Source organism: Geospiza fortis, unplaced genomic scaffold (genome assembly GCF_000277835.1).
Source record: "Geospiza fortis unplaced genomic scaffold, GeoFor_1.0 scaffold424, whole genome shotgun sequence".
NCBI classification, from domain to species: domain Eukaryota; kingdom Metazoa; phylum Chordata; class Aves; order Passeriformes; family Thraupidae; genus Geospiza; species Geospiza fortis.
Genome location: NW_005054354.1, coordinates 177,640 through 194,638, shown reverse-complemented (window position 1 = coordinate 194,638; position 16,999 = coordinate 177,640). Strand labels below are relative to the sequence as shown.

At 35.4% G+C, this 16,999-nt stretch overlaps 1 protein-coding gene across 1 annotated transcript in view; it reads left to right on the top strand.

The window, feature by feature from the left end:
• Positions 1-16,999, top strand: part of TBC1D22A (TBC1 domain family member 22A) — a 165,647-nt gene that overhangs the window by 72,785 nt on the left and 75,863 nt on the right. Inside the window, exons 10-11 of the mRNA XM_031059009.1 lie at positions 4,176-4,285; positions 14,359-14,434. Of these exons, the coding sequence (XP_030914869.1) occupies positions 4,176-4,285; positions 14,359-14,434 (186 nt within the window). The remainder of the gene's footprint in view (positions 1-4,175; positions 4,286-14,358; positions 14,435-16,999) is intronic.

Below are 16,999 nucleotides of genomic sequence, written 5' to 3'. Positions count from 1 at the left end.
CTGCTGCAAGGGATACATAATTTGGACTTCAGGTATATGGTAATTCTTTTTCTACATTTACACAAAATAGTGCTAATAAAATCCCCAATTTTAAATTGTTCAGCTCATTAGCTGATCTAGTGTTTTTATGTATTATTTTGTATATTGAGTATATGTAATGAGCAATCATAATTTATTGGGGATATTGCAGTCTGTTTTGGGCTTCAGCACTAAGTCTTTTTTACCCTGCCATCCATTTTATCCCCTACCTCGCACTCCAGTGAATTCGTCTGAGTTTTGCTGATTCTGAGTGTTGAGAAACAATTTCAAGATAAAAAGCTACAGTTAAAACATTAGTAACACAATTAAATGTTTGCTTCATTTAAAAAAGTCCTTTGAGAGAATGTGTGCTTTATTTAAAGGAGGTATCTTTTGTAGGAACTTGCTTGGTGTAATGATGTATGAAAACTATCAAGTTACTATAATTTTTTTCACACTTTATAAAGATTGAGTTTTGGTGTCAGTAGCAGGTTTAGAGGAGTTCTGAATGCAAACTACCTTTTTGTTGGTTGCATGTGTTTTTACCCCTGATCTGTACTGAAAAGGTAAAATTCCAGCACTCTTTAGAAGAAGTCTATTACAGCTAAAAGACAAAGATCAGTTGTGAACTTAATTTTGACATTCTGTACAACTTCAATCAAAATCATCCGTTAGGCATTAATCTTGAATTAAAACCTACTTTTAATGGAGGCAAGCTTTTTAGCATGTTTACTTTCTGCTGTCATTGGGAAACTAAATCTGTAAGCAGTATTTTTTAAAATTTTGATTTTATCCTTATGTCTCTGTTTTTGTGAGTGGATCCAGTTAGAACCGTTTAGAAAAAGTTAGTCCTTCTGCAGGGTGGGAAGTTTTAGAAGCATACCCCGGGAGTGAGTAAAGAAGAGCTAATCCCATGCTTACAGCAATGCACGTATTCAGATCAGCATGTCACAGACTCCATGCTACAGCAGTTCTCCAGGCAACCAGGCATTTTCCTGTCTTTTGCAGTTGTATAGATAACATGATAAAGATCTCCACAGGAAACTGTAGGACTTCATAATTGGGAAGTTTTAGGCAGTGAGCTTTTCTCCCACAGATATTGCACACGCTGGCCTGCTATATCTGTCCACATTCTTTTATTCAGTCTTTATGTTACTATCCATTCATATTTCACTCATTGAAAATAAATTTAAAGTTATTTAAAAACAGAAATTGCAATTATGTTCTCAAGCACAAATAATATCTTAGGTACTTTTGTGATGGTTATGTTGTTATTTTTACTTCTGTTTATTCTGAAATCTCCTGTGGTCTTTCTTTCAAAACTTTTCTAGTGTGTTTATTTCTTCATCCAAATCAGAAAAAGAAAAACAGAGAGAGAGAGAGCAACATGGAGCTTGACTGCTTTTTCCCTTAAAACTGCAGGGAAAAAGAACCATTTTGCACTATGTGCATACCGAAATAAATGAATAAATACTAAATATGTAGATTATGATTTTGGATAGCATTCTGCCAATCAAATGTTCCTTAATTGGAGCTAGTCAAAAGGGATGGCCTTTTAAAATTTCATTTGTACTTTGGAAAAGGATCCTTTGGATATTTAATGTCAGTTTTGAACTTCCTCAGTAAAGTGTAGCAAAGTAGGGTGGATTGGTGCAGCAGAAACCATTGACATCACTGAGCACTTGCTTGTTTGAGACTTTGCTTTTGGGATGCTATGCCATCTTTATTAGAAGAGTTCTTGGGTGCTTCCACAGTGTTGTTCCTTGTTCATCATAGACCACATTTCAATAATAAAATACCAGTTAACATAACATATCCAAAAATATACATCTTAGCTGATTTAATGAAACTGTATTGTATTATAGCTCGAAGTAATTAGATTTATTTGTTGAAATACTTGGTTGCGGAATTTTAAGCCAAAGTTTGACACAGTTGCTTTACACAGGGGAAACACTGCTAGGGTACAATAGAAATACATCTGAGTTGTCTGAAACACTTAATTAGATTTTTTTAATTTCAAAACTTTATTATCTGACTTTAGAAGAGATGACTTAGTGTGATGAATTGGAAGCACAATGGGATTGAAAATTGGTCTAGAAGTAGCTTATATATTTAAAGAACATATAAAAGATTCTGAATAATTATTTTGTCTTTAAGAGGCTTATGGAATGCTAAAGATCAGTCTCTTTAAGCCACAGAAAGCAAAATGTTCTTGGATAGCTCTTCAGAGGGGAGACAAAACAAGACAGCTGGACAAGTACTTCATAAAACTGCTTTTTTAATGTCTGTAATGGCTGAGCATGTGGTTCTGTGACATTATAATTGGGGCTGTCAATTCTTTCAGCGAAGAAAGATTTCTAAAAGCTATCTATATCTTATCTATATCCTTATCTAGGTTGTTGTTCCCTGTGGAATAATGAGAATTTTACTCAGAGTAGTAAATTTGTGTCAGACCTGTGTTCTTTTCAGAAAGGCCTGTCCTGACTTCCTCTTTGTGCTTGGGGGACATACCTCTGATGAACAGTAATTGGAGCCATTGAAAGATATTTCTTAAAAGCTGTAGTGTATTTTCTGGGGGGAATAAAAATTAGTCATTCTAATTTGATAATCCATCTTTATTAGAACAATAAGAACCTAGTTTTTCCAAAATATTAATGCTGGAGTGTTGCTGCTGTCCAGGTTGCATCATTTAGCCAACCTACAAACTGCGCTGGTTTTCTTACAGCTTGCAGGTAGTTCAGTCACAGGACAGCAGATCATTTGGTAGGTGTTTAAAGCTTTATATCAACAGTAGTTTAGACTTCCAGAGTTTAAAGGTCTGCATTCTGAGGCAATCCTTTTAAAAGCAAATTATACCTAATACTGAGAAGCAAGATTTTTTAAAAAATGTGATTAATCTGATTTATTTATCTTCGTAGTTTAGAACAAGTCAGGTAGTACTCTGTCACTTCTTAGTCTTCTTTGTTGGCTGTGAAGGGAGGTGAAGATGCCCACCTTTGACATTTATATGGATCTTCAGCTTTTTTGTTGGTTTAAAACCTGATGTGAGAATATAGTGCAAAATGGTAGATTTTGAAAGAGAGAGACAAAAATGAGGTAAGATAAGAAAGATGAGAAAGAGAACATAACAAGTCTTTTTCATTTGTTATCTTTTCATACCTATGTGTGTTGTGCCATAGTTTATAGCTACCTTTTCTTTCAGAAATGTGATACCAGTGTCATGAAAAGAAAAGGTGCTCCAAGGCAGAAAATTTGCAAAGGAGCACGTTTTCAAAGTAGTTGTAATCTCATTCTTTCAGCAAATTTTGGGTGGAGGAGGGCCTGAAGACTTTATTCAAAGGGAAGACACTTCAGTATATGTTTGTGTTTTATATAAATGCGAGGAACTCTGGTACATTTACTGGTTTTTTCTGTAGACATAGTGAGGCAGAGTGAGAATGGGTTGCTTCTTTTTTTTGCCATTTGAAATATTAAACTGAAAGTTATAAATATTAACTATAATTTTTTTACAGTGGTGCACTGATTTATGAAAAGATAATAAACTGTATAACTGTAATACTTTTCTGTGAGTTAATATGTGTAAGATGTGCCGAAGTTTTGTTTTGTGCTGTAGTGGGTACATCATTAATTTTCTTTTCTATTTGGAAAGGTTTTTCTTTTCTAAATTCCAGCTGTAGTCTGCTTTTTTACATAAAGTTCAGAAAGTTCAGTGCTTTTCTGAGAAGTATTTTTCAGGGCTTTTTCTTCTGTGAAGACTGGCAACATATTTGCACATTCTGTGTGTGGTGCAAACATAGTCATCTTCTTCAGGGATTGTTCATATATAGCTTGAGGGCTCTCAGAGTGCTTCTGCTCCTTCTTCAGGTGTGAAATGTTTAGAATAAAGTGATTTATTATATATTAATTCTGGTTAACCAGGCATGATTTGAGATTTTCACAGTCTGCAAGAAATTAAGTATTCATTAACATTTAAAGCCATTAGATGACACAGTTAAGCAATAAATGATTCATTTAGGCCCTATTAAAGTAAATGTGCATTGGTTTCTGACTCGAAGATAAGTGGTGGCTGTCTTTGTTTTCAATTATTTTCCTCATTCTTGCTTTATTTATTCTGTGCACTTCATTGACTTGTCTTTCTCTTTCTTTTCCTGAAACAGAAGAAGAAGAAGTGGAAAATTTTGATGTTTCCAGTCTGCCTGAAGAAGTGCTTCAGAACATAGAAGCTGACAGTTACTGGTGCATGAGCAAGTTGCTTGATGGCATTCAGGTAAATTGATTTTTCCTCTCTGTAAGTAGTGGAGTTAACTGATTAATGTCATGGCTTTGAACTACTTTAAGGCTGAGAAAGAGTACATCTATAAAAAACGGGTTTTCTGAATTTCCCATTGGAGAAATCCACTGTGAGTTTGGCATAGAAAAGAAAGAAGGGAAAAGAAAAAAAAACCCATTCAACTTCTCTTAATCAAAATGTCTGCATGTTCCATTGTGTGTGATGTTCTAGAACAGAACAGAAACTTCCAGTTCTAGATGCATGTTTTGCAAATCTGTTACCAAGCATGAAGAATAGTTGCTCAGAATCTCACTGAGGTGGTAAAAACCTGGCTATTTATTAATTTTTCAGTTGTTATTATAGCAACCTATAAGAGATTGCTGTCTTAATAGCTCCTGAAATTATCTTCATATTTTTAATATACCCATTTAAAACTTATGCTACTTCACTGAGAGTTTGATTTTTTTCTATGTGGAAAAGCTATAAATGAAGGCACAATTTTTCTGTTAGAGGCAGCAAGCTGGAGTCTAATAATGGCAGATTTTTGTGTAAATGTTCGTGGGCTTAAAAGTTTATGAAGATTAGAAGTATCTACAACATTCTTTCCTATGACATATTTTAATATGAATGTTTCATTGGCTAAGGCACATTGTGAATTGAACCTTGCAACAGAGTTCATTTTTTACAAAATGGTTCTAAGACTGAGTCAGCAACAAAAGGCTTTAACTTTTTTTGAAGGTGTGTTAAGTGTGTTTTTCCTGATTAAAGCTCAGTGTTTTGTGTAGCATTTTTGAAATGCACCATCGTTTTCCCACATCAGTTCCTGTTACAAATGCTGGTTTGCTTATTTCAGTGTCTCAGACCTCCTAAATTTTTAACTTTTTGACCAAATAGCAAAAATATGTGAAAAGTTATAAAGACAAAAGTGAGAGCTTGAAATCTACTGGGAAGGAAAAAAGCTAGGTAAAGAATTGCAAACTCCTCCAACTGTTTTACCTGCTTCTGGAACATCATTGTCTCTAGCCTGTTGCTTTATTTTTTTTTCCTAGGAAAGGAAGTTCACAGATTAGTCAATTTCTCCTTAAAGTTCTGTTTTCATACAAAACTATCAGGTACTGAGTAGCAAAATATGGAAACCAATTGCAATGGAATTAAACTGCATCATTGAAAATTTAAGCTGTTATATAAATGGAATAGTGTTGGATGTATTAAAGGATGCACTCATCCATCAAAAGAAGGCTTGAAAGATTATGCTAGGGGTGTGACTAATGATGTTACAGTTAATTCAGTGCAACTGCAGTGCTGCTGAAATAAAAGGGTTTCTTGTTTTTCTTCTCCCATTCTCCTGCTTTGTTTCCTTTCTGTGATGATACCACTTTACTTAACAGATAAAACAGTCAAGTAGTTGCAGGTAGAGTTGGTTGGAAGAAGCAACCCTGTAGAGAAGGACTCAGATGCTGGTGGACAGGACTGGCAATGTGCACTTGCAGCCCAGAAAGCCAGCTGTGTCTTGGGCTGCATGCAAGGCAGGTGGGCAGCAAGGTGAGGGAGGGGATTTTGCCCCTCTGCCCTGTCCTTGTGAGCACCCACCTGGAGTGCTGCAGCCACTGCAGGGATCCCCAGCACGGGGCAGACATGGACCTGTTGGAGTGGGTCCAGAGGAGAGCCATGAAGGTGATCAGAAGGCATCTCTCCCATGAGGAAGGGCTGAGAATATTCAGGTTTTTGGGCCTGGAGAAGAGAAGGCTCTGGGGAGTTGTTACTGTAACCTTTCAGTACTTAAAGGGGGATATTAATAAAGCTGGAGAGAGACTTCTTGCCAGGGTCTGTAGTGATACGACAAGGGGCAACATTTCAAACAGGACAGATTTAAATTGGGCATAAGGAGTGCATTTTCTATGATGAGGGAGCTCAAAGATGTTGTGGATGTTCTCTTCCTGGAAGTGTTCAAGGTCAGGACTGATGTGGCCTTAAACAGCATGATCGAGCTGAAGCTGTCCCTGCCCACAGCAGGAGGTTTGGACTAGATGCGCTTTAAAGATTCTCAGTGGATTCATTGTGTGATGCTATAGTTCTGGCTGACTTGCATTCTGGATGCACAATCATTTCTCTCTGAAAATATGGTATAGAAGACTCCTATGTGATGTATGTGATGATTTTGCCCAAGATGTCTGAATAAACTGTACAGGGATATGTGACATGTAACTGCAATCAAAGAATCTCTGCAGAGTGTTTCCATTAATTTATTTGTCAATATAAATTTCCATTTCATGTTGCCCTACCAGTATTGGATAAGTTTAAAGAGTATACTTTGATAACTGTTAGGGTCATCTTGTGAAATTTTTGGCTAACATGAGCTAGATACTTTTTTTTGTGTGTTTTGTCTGTTCAGTGCAGAAGGGTGTAATGGAAGAATGATTGTATGATTGTATTTGTACCCCTTTATTATTCTTAACAGAAAACTCATTTATTTTTCCAATCCATCCAGATGGTCTCATTTTCTTGATTTTAGAGTTGTCAAAGGTGTTATTAAGACATATGCATTTCTTGCTGGAGTTTTACCACACATAGTATCTATTATTTCTTCATTCCTCACTCATCTTACCTCCCTCCCTTACGTATCTAATGTGACTCTGTATTTTTATTATAAGAATGTATCTTTGAACCACGGAGACTTGTGCAAAATAAAGAACAGGGGTTGGCATTGGGCAGCAGGACAGTCACTTCCTGACATGCATACAGTTCTCAGCTGAGAGAATAAATAAAAACTTGTTCAAATCATCTGTCGCTTTAGCAGATTCCTCTGTGCTGTTTTTTTGTCATCTGGAGGTTCCTATGCTTTTGGCTCCAGAAGTTGCAGAACTTTTCCAGCCAGTTAATGTTTAATCTTGCATGATAATTAATTTAATAAACAAAAATTTATTTTTTGTTCTTTGATTACTTTGCATCTTCTTTCTCTGTTGGTTGTCTCTAAGCTTAGGCTTCTAAGAGACTGCACATGTGTCATATCACAGTTTGATTATGGTTTTAAAAATTGATCTAACAAATACTAGGAGTTTTTAGATATAAATATCATTTAATCTTGAAATTTGTAGCTGTCTTACAGCAGTCAATTTTGAATGATGATGTATGTAATGGTTTTCCTTTTCAGTGCTTCCTGAGTCTCTGCTCTGAATTTTTTTTCAGTTTTTGTCCTGGAAGGACTATGCCTCACTGCAATTGCTTTTTATTTATTTCAGGATGAGATCTTCTGAAATCATGAGAACATAGGATAATTCTGTGCAATATAGGGCCAGCTCTGAGGTCAGACTGACTTTCTCAGGGCTTTGTCCAGTTGGGTCTTGAACCCTCCAAGGACAGAGACTTCACAGTCTCTGGGGGTTATCCTAGTCCAGTCCTCCTCGTCCTTATGTTGAAATTTCTCCCCAATAGGCAGATGGAATATTTTTTGTTTATGCTGCTTATGTCTTATCTTCCCACTGAGCAGCACTATGGAAAATGGAGGTTTGCTGTCTTGATAACTTGGGTTTTATTAGGCTATGATTAAGTACTTCTGGAGCTGTCTTTTCTTCAGGCTGAACAAGCCCAGTTTCCCCAGCCTCTCAAAGAGCATGTGCTCCATATCTCTTAGCATCTTGGTGACCTTTTGCTCTTGCTTCAGTTTATTCTGAAGTTTATTACCTTTTTCTTGTATTAGGGTCCTGAAGACTGGATGTGGTATTTTAGATATAGTCTTGAAATACAAGAAATTATTTTTAAACATTGAAGGAAAATCTACACAGTAAAGATTGAACTCTGGAACTGTTTGGTCAGAGAGTTTGTAGAATCCTCATTCTGGAAGTTCAAACCCAGAGTCCACATGGCCTTGAGCAGCTTGCTCCAGGTGATTTGGCTTTGGGCAGCCAAGCACTTCTGTCCATGGGCCAGCTGTCTGCTGGCTGGCTTTGCTGCCAGGGCTCACCAGTGACTCAGTCTGAGATTTCTGTCTGCTGAGATTTTAGGTCCTTTGGCACAGAACTCGTCTCCAGCCTGTATTCTTGCAAGATGGGCTGATTTATGCTGATTTATGAAAACCTGGTTCTGCGGCTGTGTGTGGCCATATGCAAAATGTATCTTCCATGTGTGTGATAAAGCTGGTTGTCTTTGCAACACTTCTAAACTGTAGATGATGCATGAACATTCTTGTATTTTCATCTGTGGCTGTTCATATGGGAAAACAAGAATTATCCCATGAGTATTTTTTCCATGTAATTAAGTAGACATTCCCATATATCCAGATTATTAACTTCTTTTTTTTTATTACTAAATTGTCCTTTATAACATTTTCTTCAATAGTGTCTCATTAACATTCAAGTAAAAAGTTCACATTGATCTGTGCCACCTGAAAATGTAATGTTCATGTATAAAATAGAGTATAACTTTTCATTTTAAGTTCGAGTATACTGGTAATAAAATAACCAAAGGGGAAATACATGCATTGCATAATGATCTAACCAGATGTATTAAAAATAGCACTAAAATATTAATATAATCATTTATCAGGGCCTGGTAATTTTTAGAATAAAAGGGAGATAATTCATATCTAGGGACTAGAGTGTGCTGAGGTACATATTAGCTATTTCTATGTCTGATAAAATAGCAAGATTTATGACCTTTAAAGGGAATCCTGCAGAGTTCTTTCTCACTCCTGGGTTATGGAAAGTTGTTACTTATATCTGGATGGATGGATGGATGGATGGATGGATGGATGGATGGATGGATGGATGGATGGAAGGAAGGAATGGTGCTTGGAAAGCTGGATCCAATAAATAACATGAACATGCATTTCAATTGTTGAGAAGAATGTGCAGAAATAAGTCTTCTGAAAATTCTTCACAGGACCTTCCTGGTTTATTTTAAAGGAAAAATAGGTCAAATATAGCTTTCTTTTTGCCTTTTCATTGAACTCCTGCACAAGTTTCTGCATAATAATGCAGTTTTCCAGCCTGTCACTGAGAGTAAAACTTTCAGGAAGACAGCAAATCTATTTGTAATCAGTAGTTGAAATATACTGTGCTATCAGTATACTTCAGCATAAAAATACTTTATCTTCTACCTAAAATTTGCAGCATCAGCTTTTGGAATTATACATGTTTGTATTTATGATTTCTAGCTCTTATCCAGATTTGAATTGTTGCCTGGCCTATGCTGTAATCCAAAAATATACCCTGAGCACTTTTGTCATTGCCACTTTAACAGTTTCTGGAATTTATAATGCATCCATTTGAGTAAAACTGAGGTTTGACTACACGGACCAGTAGAAGGTTGGATCTTTGGTTCTGACCCTATGGATGCTACTCCAACAGGAGAAACAGTACCTACATTTTAATAAACTGTTAGTTTTTTGTCCTGTTATGTAGGAATGAGTAAGATACCATTTTGCATACTTATGCAAAATTTTGGGCTGCGATGCTTTGTAAATATTTTTCCTGCTACTTAGGAAATGTTGCATTTTGAAAAGTCAGGCTTAATAGTTGTAATGGTTGACTATTGTATTTGCTGGGAATGTCCCGACGAAGGCAGGAATGATGAATCTGACTCCATGTTCTCAGAAAGCTAATTTTTTACTTTATAATACTCTATTATATTAAGGAATACTAAATTATACTATACTATGCTAAAGAATACAGAAAGGATACTTACTAAATTTTAAAAAGCTAATAATGAAAACTCGTGACTCTTTCCAGAGTCTCGACACAGCTTGGCCCTGATTGTCCAGACAGTCAAAAAAACTCACACCAGAATCCAATGAAACAATCACCTGTGGGTAAACAATCTCCAAACACATTCCAGACGAGCAAAACACAGGAGAAGCAAATGAGATAAGAATTGTTTTCTCTGAGGCTTCTTGCTTCCCAGGAGAAAAATCCTGGGTGAAGGGATTTTTTCAGAGAATGTGAATGCCTCAGTTGACAGACCTTTTCTTCTAAGGAAAGTGTCTTGGGAGTAATAATGGAACATGCTATGGACTGTGCTAGCAGCATAGTTCAGCACACCTGTGTGTTTGTTCTTGTGCATGTACGCTCTATCCTGTGCTGTATTCAGGAGTGAATTTGCATTATAATCTCTATCTTCAAGAAACATTTTGGTTGAAGTGTGCTTCCATTGATAGTGTTAATATATGTTATGGCTATCATTATCTGGTGTCATGCTTCCCTCCCTCCTGCCCCTATCTTTTTGCATAACTTTCTGAGCAAGGTGAACCAAGATTTTTTAATAGGAGTTTGCTTAGAGAATTCAGAAATATGTGAATGAAGTACTTAAAAGAGTAAAAAAGAAGAATTCAGGAGATCTCTTTGTGACATAATGAGGATAAGAAAACCTTTTTCCTTCAGTTGTCATTTGTTCATGTGATACTAAACTTGAACATACTAAATTGATGCATAGTAATTCTTAAATGTGCATCTGTAGAGAAAATAGCCATCCAAGTCTGTATGATTTATGTGGATTGCTTAGTGTATCTTCTATATTTAAAAGGTCTGATCTCATTGATAAAACATGAGCAAACAAACATGAATGCCTTGTGTCAAAACTTTCCATTTGGTTCTAGAAATGTTTCTGGTATTTTCTTCAGGGCACTGTTGGTGAACAGTATGTATGACCTGAAAAGATGAGAAGCATTGTGCCTACACCTCTGCTTGGCTGCAGTCATAATGTCAAATTACTGACAGTGTTTTTTTCTTTTACTTTGGCTGGCTCTGTTTCTTCTTCATGATGTAGTGAAAGATTGTTTTCCATTCCTCTTCAACTTGCCACTTCTTCTTTTAAAATTATCCCATCATCACGTATTAAGAGAAAAAGATGAGGGATTTTCATTAGCTAGTGCCTATGAAGTCTCTGTTTCTCTCCGTTGCCCTCTCTCGGAGGACAGTCACAGTTAAATTTGTTATGAGCATTTTTCCAAGTTTTTTCAATGTAAAATTTCTCCACCCTTAAAAAAGGAATTGCTTAATAGTTTTTAAAATGTTATGTGAAGTCTATAATTTTATTTTTTTATTTTAAATTATAGCAACTAGGTTTTGAGGAATTCAGACCTAGTTGTAGTTGCAGGGAAGTAGGGTGTTATACCAGTTTCTACAGAATAAGTACAGACTACTAACACAAAGATTTGAAGCTGATGCAAGTTTAGATCTCTTGTGACATTATAAAGTCCTAACCTTCTGTATTGTAAGGTGAAACTAATTATGTGTCAGTCTGAACTAGATATTATGCCCATTCAGCTGTGAAGTAGGTTAGCATAGTTCACTGAAAGTGTGTTGGAACCTATCTGAGTTGAACATCAAGGAATTTAGATATTCATTGCACACCAGTGCATGAATTTTTATGTTTATCAAGGGTTCTGGTGTACATACATACTTTGTCATATGTGAATGCTTACTGTCAAGAACAGTGTTTGGAAATAAGAGATATTTTATGTCAACTCCTAGTTTTCATCATGATATTTTTTTTGTATTTCCTAATTTGAAACTTTGAACATCAATAATGAGCAAAAGACAATCTCTGAAATAGTCGTAAGTAATTGGGAAAATAATTGTCTTGGCTCAACCCTGAGCAATAATGCATGAATTTTGTGAGTTTGGCATGTTTTTCTCTGTTTTACTATTTTTCCTTCATCCATAAGCACAAAAGGAGCAAGAATAGTGGGCAACAGAATACCTTTTACATTTACAAAGTCTTTCTCATGGTTTCACAAACTCCAGGAAGTCAACTACAAGTGTCATAGGAGGGCATATGTACAAGACAGTTTAATTAGAAGAGTACTGGGGAATCCAATAATGATCTTCCCAGTTTAGGCGAGTCAGCACAAGTAGAAGAGTGACCCCCAGCTGTGTTCATTTGCAGCTGAAATAATGAACAGAGAAATAAATAAGCAAAAGATCAAATGTAGTGAAAAGCAAATTTACCTGTTTTCAAATCAAGATGGCAGTTTTGGGTTGCATTTCCAGGCTTATATAGATTAAATTAGGCTTTGAGAAATAAAGTAGTTTCAGATTCATAGATCACAGTCAAGAGTTGCACTACCTGGGGAGAGACTAATGATCGAAGCACCAGTGTTTTAACTCTGTTAACTTTCAGAATTACATACAGGAGCATTCTTCTACAGAGGAAATAATTAAATACCATGTTGGTGTACTTTGAGTGCAGTACTACTTCTAGAAACACCAGTTAACTTTGTTTAAATAAATAAATAGAACAGTATATAAACATTTTGCGACAAAAAAAAGTGAATACAGTTTTTCTTGTTAGAGTATGTTCTATAAAGAAAGTGATTATGATTTCCTAACGATTCTGTGCCTTGGGTATTTTCCATGACTAATACAGGTGTCTGTTAGACTTGTGTAGAAGGCAATGTTCCAGTGCATGGGGTAGTTTCTTTCTTCCTGAAATGAGATTATAATAGATCTGAATTCTGTGTGTCTTCCTATTCTTTCCCTTTTGGTGCTTTATTGCATTAAAAAGGATGCTCATGTTCTGTTTGTGAAATAATGTCAACAAGAAGAAATTGTTGTCAATTTTACTTGGTGATTGTGAAAAATTGAAAAATTCAGGGAATTTTTCTTCCTCATCCATACTGTTTTAGTTTATACACTGAGTTCTAATGTTAATTACTGTGAAAGGGCTACTGCTAAACTAGTAGAAAAATTTGCTCTAATTTTAAAAATAGCTATTACTGTGTCAGTTACAAGTGATCAGAGCATACAGTAGACTTTTTGATACTGTAAACTGCTTGTTGGCTGAAGTACTTTAATTTACAGCATTATTAGTGTATCATTTTGCCTTGTGAACTTTTAGACTTCACACTTTATAGCAGTTTTGCAGAATTTGAAGATTAAATTGCAGTTCAGTTTCATAAGTCAAATAAAACCTAAAAAAACTCCATGTAAATAAAGTCAGGAGAGTTAATAAGACTTTTTTTGGTTTGAAATAAAATACATAAGAATGAGCTGATACATAAAAAATATGAAGTGATAATCATCTCTTCTACTCTAAGACCAAGTTAAGATTTGAAATAAAATCAAGAAAAATTAATATTTTGGGATTACTTAGCTCCAGTTGATAAAGGAATTACTCAAACAATAGCAGTTGAGGCAAAACATCCTATACTCTGATTTTCTATGCATGTGGTGGTTACACAAAAAACCCCAAACTTCTACATAGCAACTTTTTTAAAAAATATGTATGTATAATTTTTTTTTCTTGAATCTCTCGAGAATCTCAGGAAGACAAGTGTAACAAAATGAGGTGAATGGAGGGATTGTTAATTAAATATTCAGAAACATTGCTGTATATTTGAATAATGTCATTATTTTAAAAGATTGATCACTTTGGGTTTCAAGCAGAGATATCTTTCTTGCTCTCATTATTTCAAACTCAAGTCTATATTGTAGAGCTGCAATCCACAAATTAAAAATCCATTTAGAGTTAATTGATTCAAAGAAATATATGCAAATATAATGCCCTTTTAGCTACTTTGCTTGTTTGTTGGATTTTGATTCATGATATTTACTGTAATCTTGGGTTCAGAACAGTTATGAGTGCATTAAAACAGACTTTTGATTTCTTATGCTGCTTGAAGTTATTACTCTGTACTTCAAAAGATCAAATTCTTTCCCTGCCTCTGATTATAGGCTAAATTATCATATTTCCTACATTATTTGTAGAATTGTAAATTTCTGAGAAAAAAAAATCACCTTAAAGATATCTAACATGGCACATTTTGGTGTGTAAGGTGAGGGCCTTTTAAAGCTACTTGGATCTCTGCAATAAAGTAACTTCACTAGATTAGCAAGTAGAGAGCAATTGATGCAGGAATAGCTATACAGAATATGCTGTTAGAGGTGGGGACTCGCAGGACTGTACAGTGTGATGATTTACTATTTTACTGTAGAAGCAGACCTAGGAAATGTAGTCACAAAACAGAAACACCATAAGAAAACAGAGAAAAATACATGGGTTAAGAAAAGTAATTGAAAGAAAAGAAACCTTTTTTCTTTTCTGCAACTAACACTTGTATGTGGTCTCCTCTTTAGGATAACTACACGTTTGCACAGCCAGGAATCCAAAAGAAAGTGAAGATGTTGGAAGAACTTGTTAGTCGGATTGATGGTAAGTCTCAAAGGCAAACTGATTTCTAACAGATGATACACTGAAAGTGTTTAGTTAAAATGTTTGCAGGAAAAGCCAACATCACTGCAGTCACCTGGAATGGTGCAGTAACGTCACCTTCCTCAGGTGAGGTGTCATCACTGGCTTGTGGCACACTGGCCTTTGCGGATCACTGTCGTGTATCATTTATAAGAAAGCCACTAGAGCATGAGCCTCTTTCATTACTTTTTATTAAGGCAATATAATCAAAATTCAATGGCAATTTCTTTGCAGCAGAGTAATGACCACACACAAAAGGCAGCCAGTATTCATTTCCCATTAAGCCTCAATGGGTTGTTGTAATGCAGCAAGTCCCAGTGGTTGTTTATGGTTGTCCTTTGGCGTTATGTTTTGTGCCTTTGTGCATCATTTTGCTATCTGGAATGCCTGCATAATTTCACTGTGGAATCCAATTAATTATGAACTCTGGAAATAACATCTTTAATTTTATAGATAAATTACAGTATGTGCAGGGGTAATTTTAGATTATTCTTTCATGTTTAAGCAGCGCACTTTGAAATATTTTACCTTCATCCTTAAAGTAATTCCTTTCATGAAATGCTGACTGTCATATAGCTAGGACAGAGTTTAATTAAATGAAATGCAAGAGATAATGCTTGCCCATTCTAAACATAATCTCTTGATAGTTTGTTAAATTAATGAACAGAGTATTAACAAAATGTTGCCAAGCAGAACCGGGCATATATTTGCAACACTAGCATGTCAGTGATGACTTAGAAAAAATATTTCTTGTGTAGCTTTATATTTGATAATCTTCTTGGAAACATTAATTCCCTGGTTTTGTTACATATACTGTGAAGTTTTTTTTTGTGCCCGTGCTTCTCATAGGAGATTTTGCCTCCTTGTATGTACATCCTTAATATTTTATAATGGTCTTTGTGCTTTTCTAGGATATTAAGGCATTTTTAATGATTACAAACTAAGGGCAGGAGAAAAATGTTTGTGTAAAATTGCACTCTAAACTTAAATGTATGTAAAAATTTTTGTTGTTGATACATGTTTTTAAAATACCAGTAAATATGAAAAATATAAGGGTATATTTCTGTATATTGGGTAGCCAAATATTTATATTAAAATATAGTTAAATCAGTGTATTTTGTTACTTAAAAAATAATCTAACTTCTCGTAATGTTATTTTTTATATGTAGTTTTAGTCCTGCATCAATTGATGTTTACATTTCAGAAGCAAATTATTATATATTAAATGAAGTGTATAATTAAAATTCCTATAAGTAGACTTCCTTAACTTGGTCAATGAACATTTATATAAATAAATTGTTTAGCCAAGTTTTTAAAATTAGAATAGCATTCTGATAATCAACTTTGTTGTTCAATTGAATAAAAATATTAAGTATAATACAATATATTATTGTTTAGTTTAAGGAAAAAAGAAATGCTGAAGTCTTATTTATACCTTCAGTGCTTTAGGGATATAGTTAAATAATTTCTCTCAATTATTAGGTTTAGGAAGCATTATTTTTAAAGCTTCACGCTTAAAAAAATAAGTCAGTTTTAACAAGTAGTTTTGTCATACTGTTCTTTGATCATCCTTTGCAACTGAAAGTAAACTGTGAGTTCCTGTTTTTTTTTATCTAATTTAAAATAAAGTTGTGAAGTCTTTATAAATTTTTTGGTAGTTTTCAGTAGATATCATGAGTGTTTGCTAGTAAATGTTGATGGACATTTAGAACTGCTTAGGTTATATGGGGCCTCTGGAATTCAGTGTTCCAAGCCTCTGCCCTTGCCTCGATGACTCTGTCTAATGGGACAGGGCTGATTTAGAGCAGGCTCTGTGGAGTCTTGCCCTGTTGAGTTTTGAGTGATTCTGGGTATGGAGATTCTGCAGCTTCTTTGGGTAGGACTGTTTGGGAAGTTTGACTACTTCCACTGTCATTTTATTTTTTTTATATAAATAATTATTTTTTAAAATGGAGCTTATGTCCACCACCTTTTATTTTATCTCAGTGTACCTCTGAGAAGAATTTGGCTCCACGTTCTCTGCATGCTCCCTTTAGGTAGTTGCAGCTTTTCATAGACTTTTTTTTAAGGCTGGGCAAACCTAGTTCTATCAGCCTCCTTTCATGTGTGAAGTGCTCCAGCTTCCTCTGCCTCCACTGGGCTTGCTCATGTGTGCCGGTGTCACAGCATTGGAGGTAATGCTGCAGATGTGGTTTCCCAAGTGGTGGATGCAGAAGAAGAATCACTTCCCCTAACCTGTTGGCATCTTTCTAGCTTAGAAAGCCTAACAAATGTGTGGCCTTTCTTGCTGCAAGGACGTTCTTGACTTGGGTATAGCTTTTTGTCCACGAGGATTCCCACGTCCTTCTTGGCAGAACTGCTTTCCATCAAGCTGTGCCTAGTCAGTGCTTGTTGAATGAGACTTTTCCCTCCCAAACAGGAGACACTTGCCTCTCCTGAATCTCAGGAGATTCCTCTTAGGCATTCCTTTAGCTTGCCAATGTTCCTTAAATAGTAGCCCTCGCTTTCAGTGTGTCAAGCACCCTT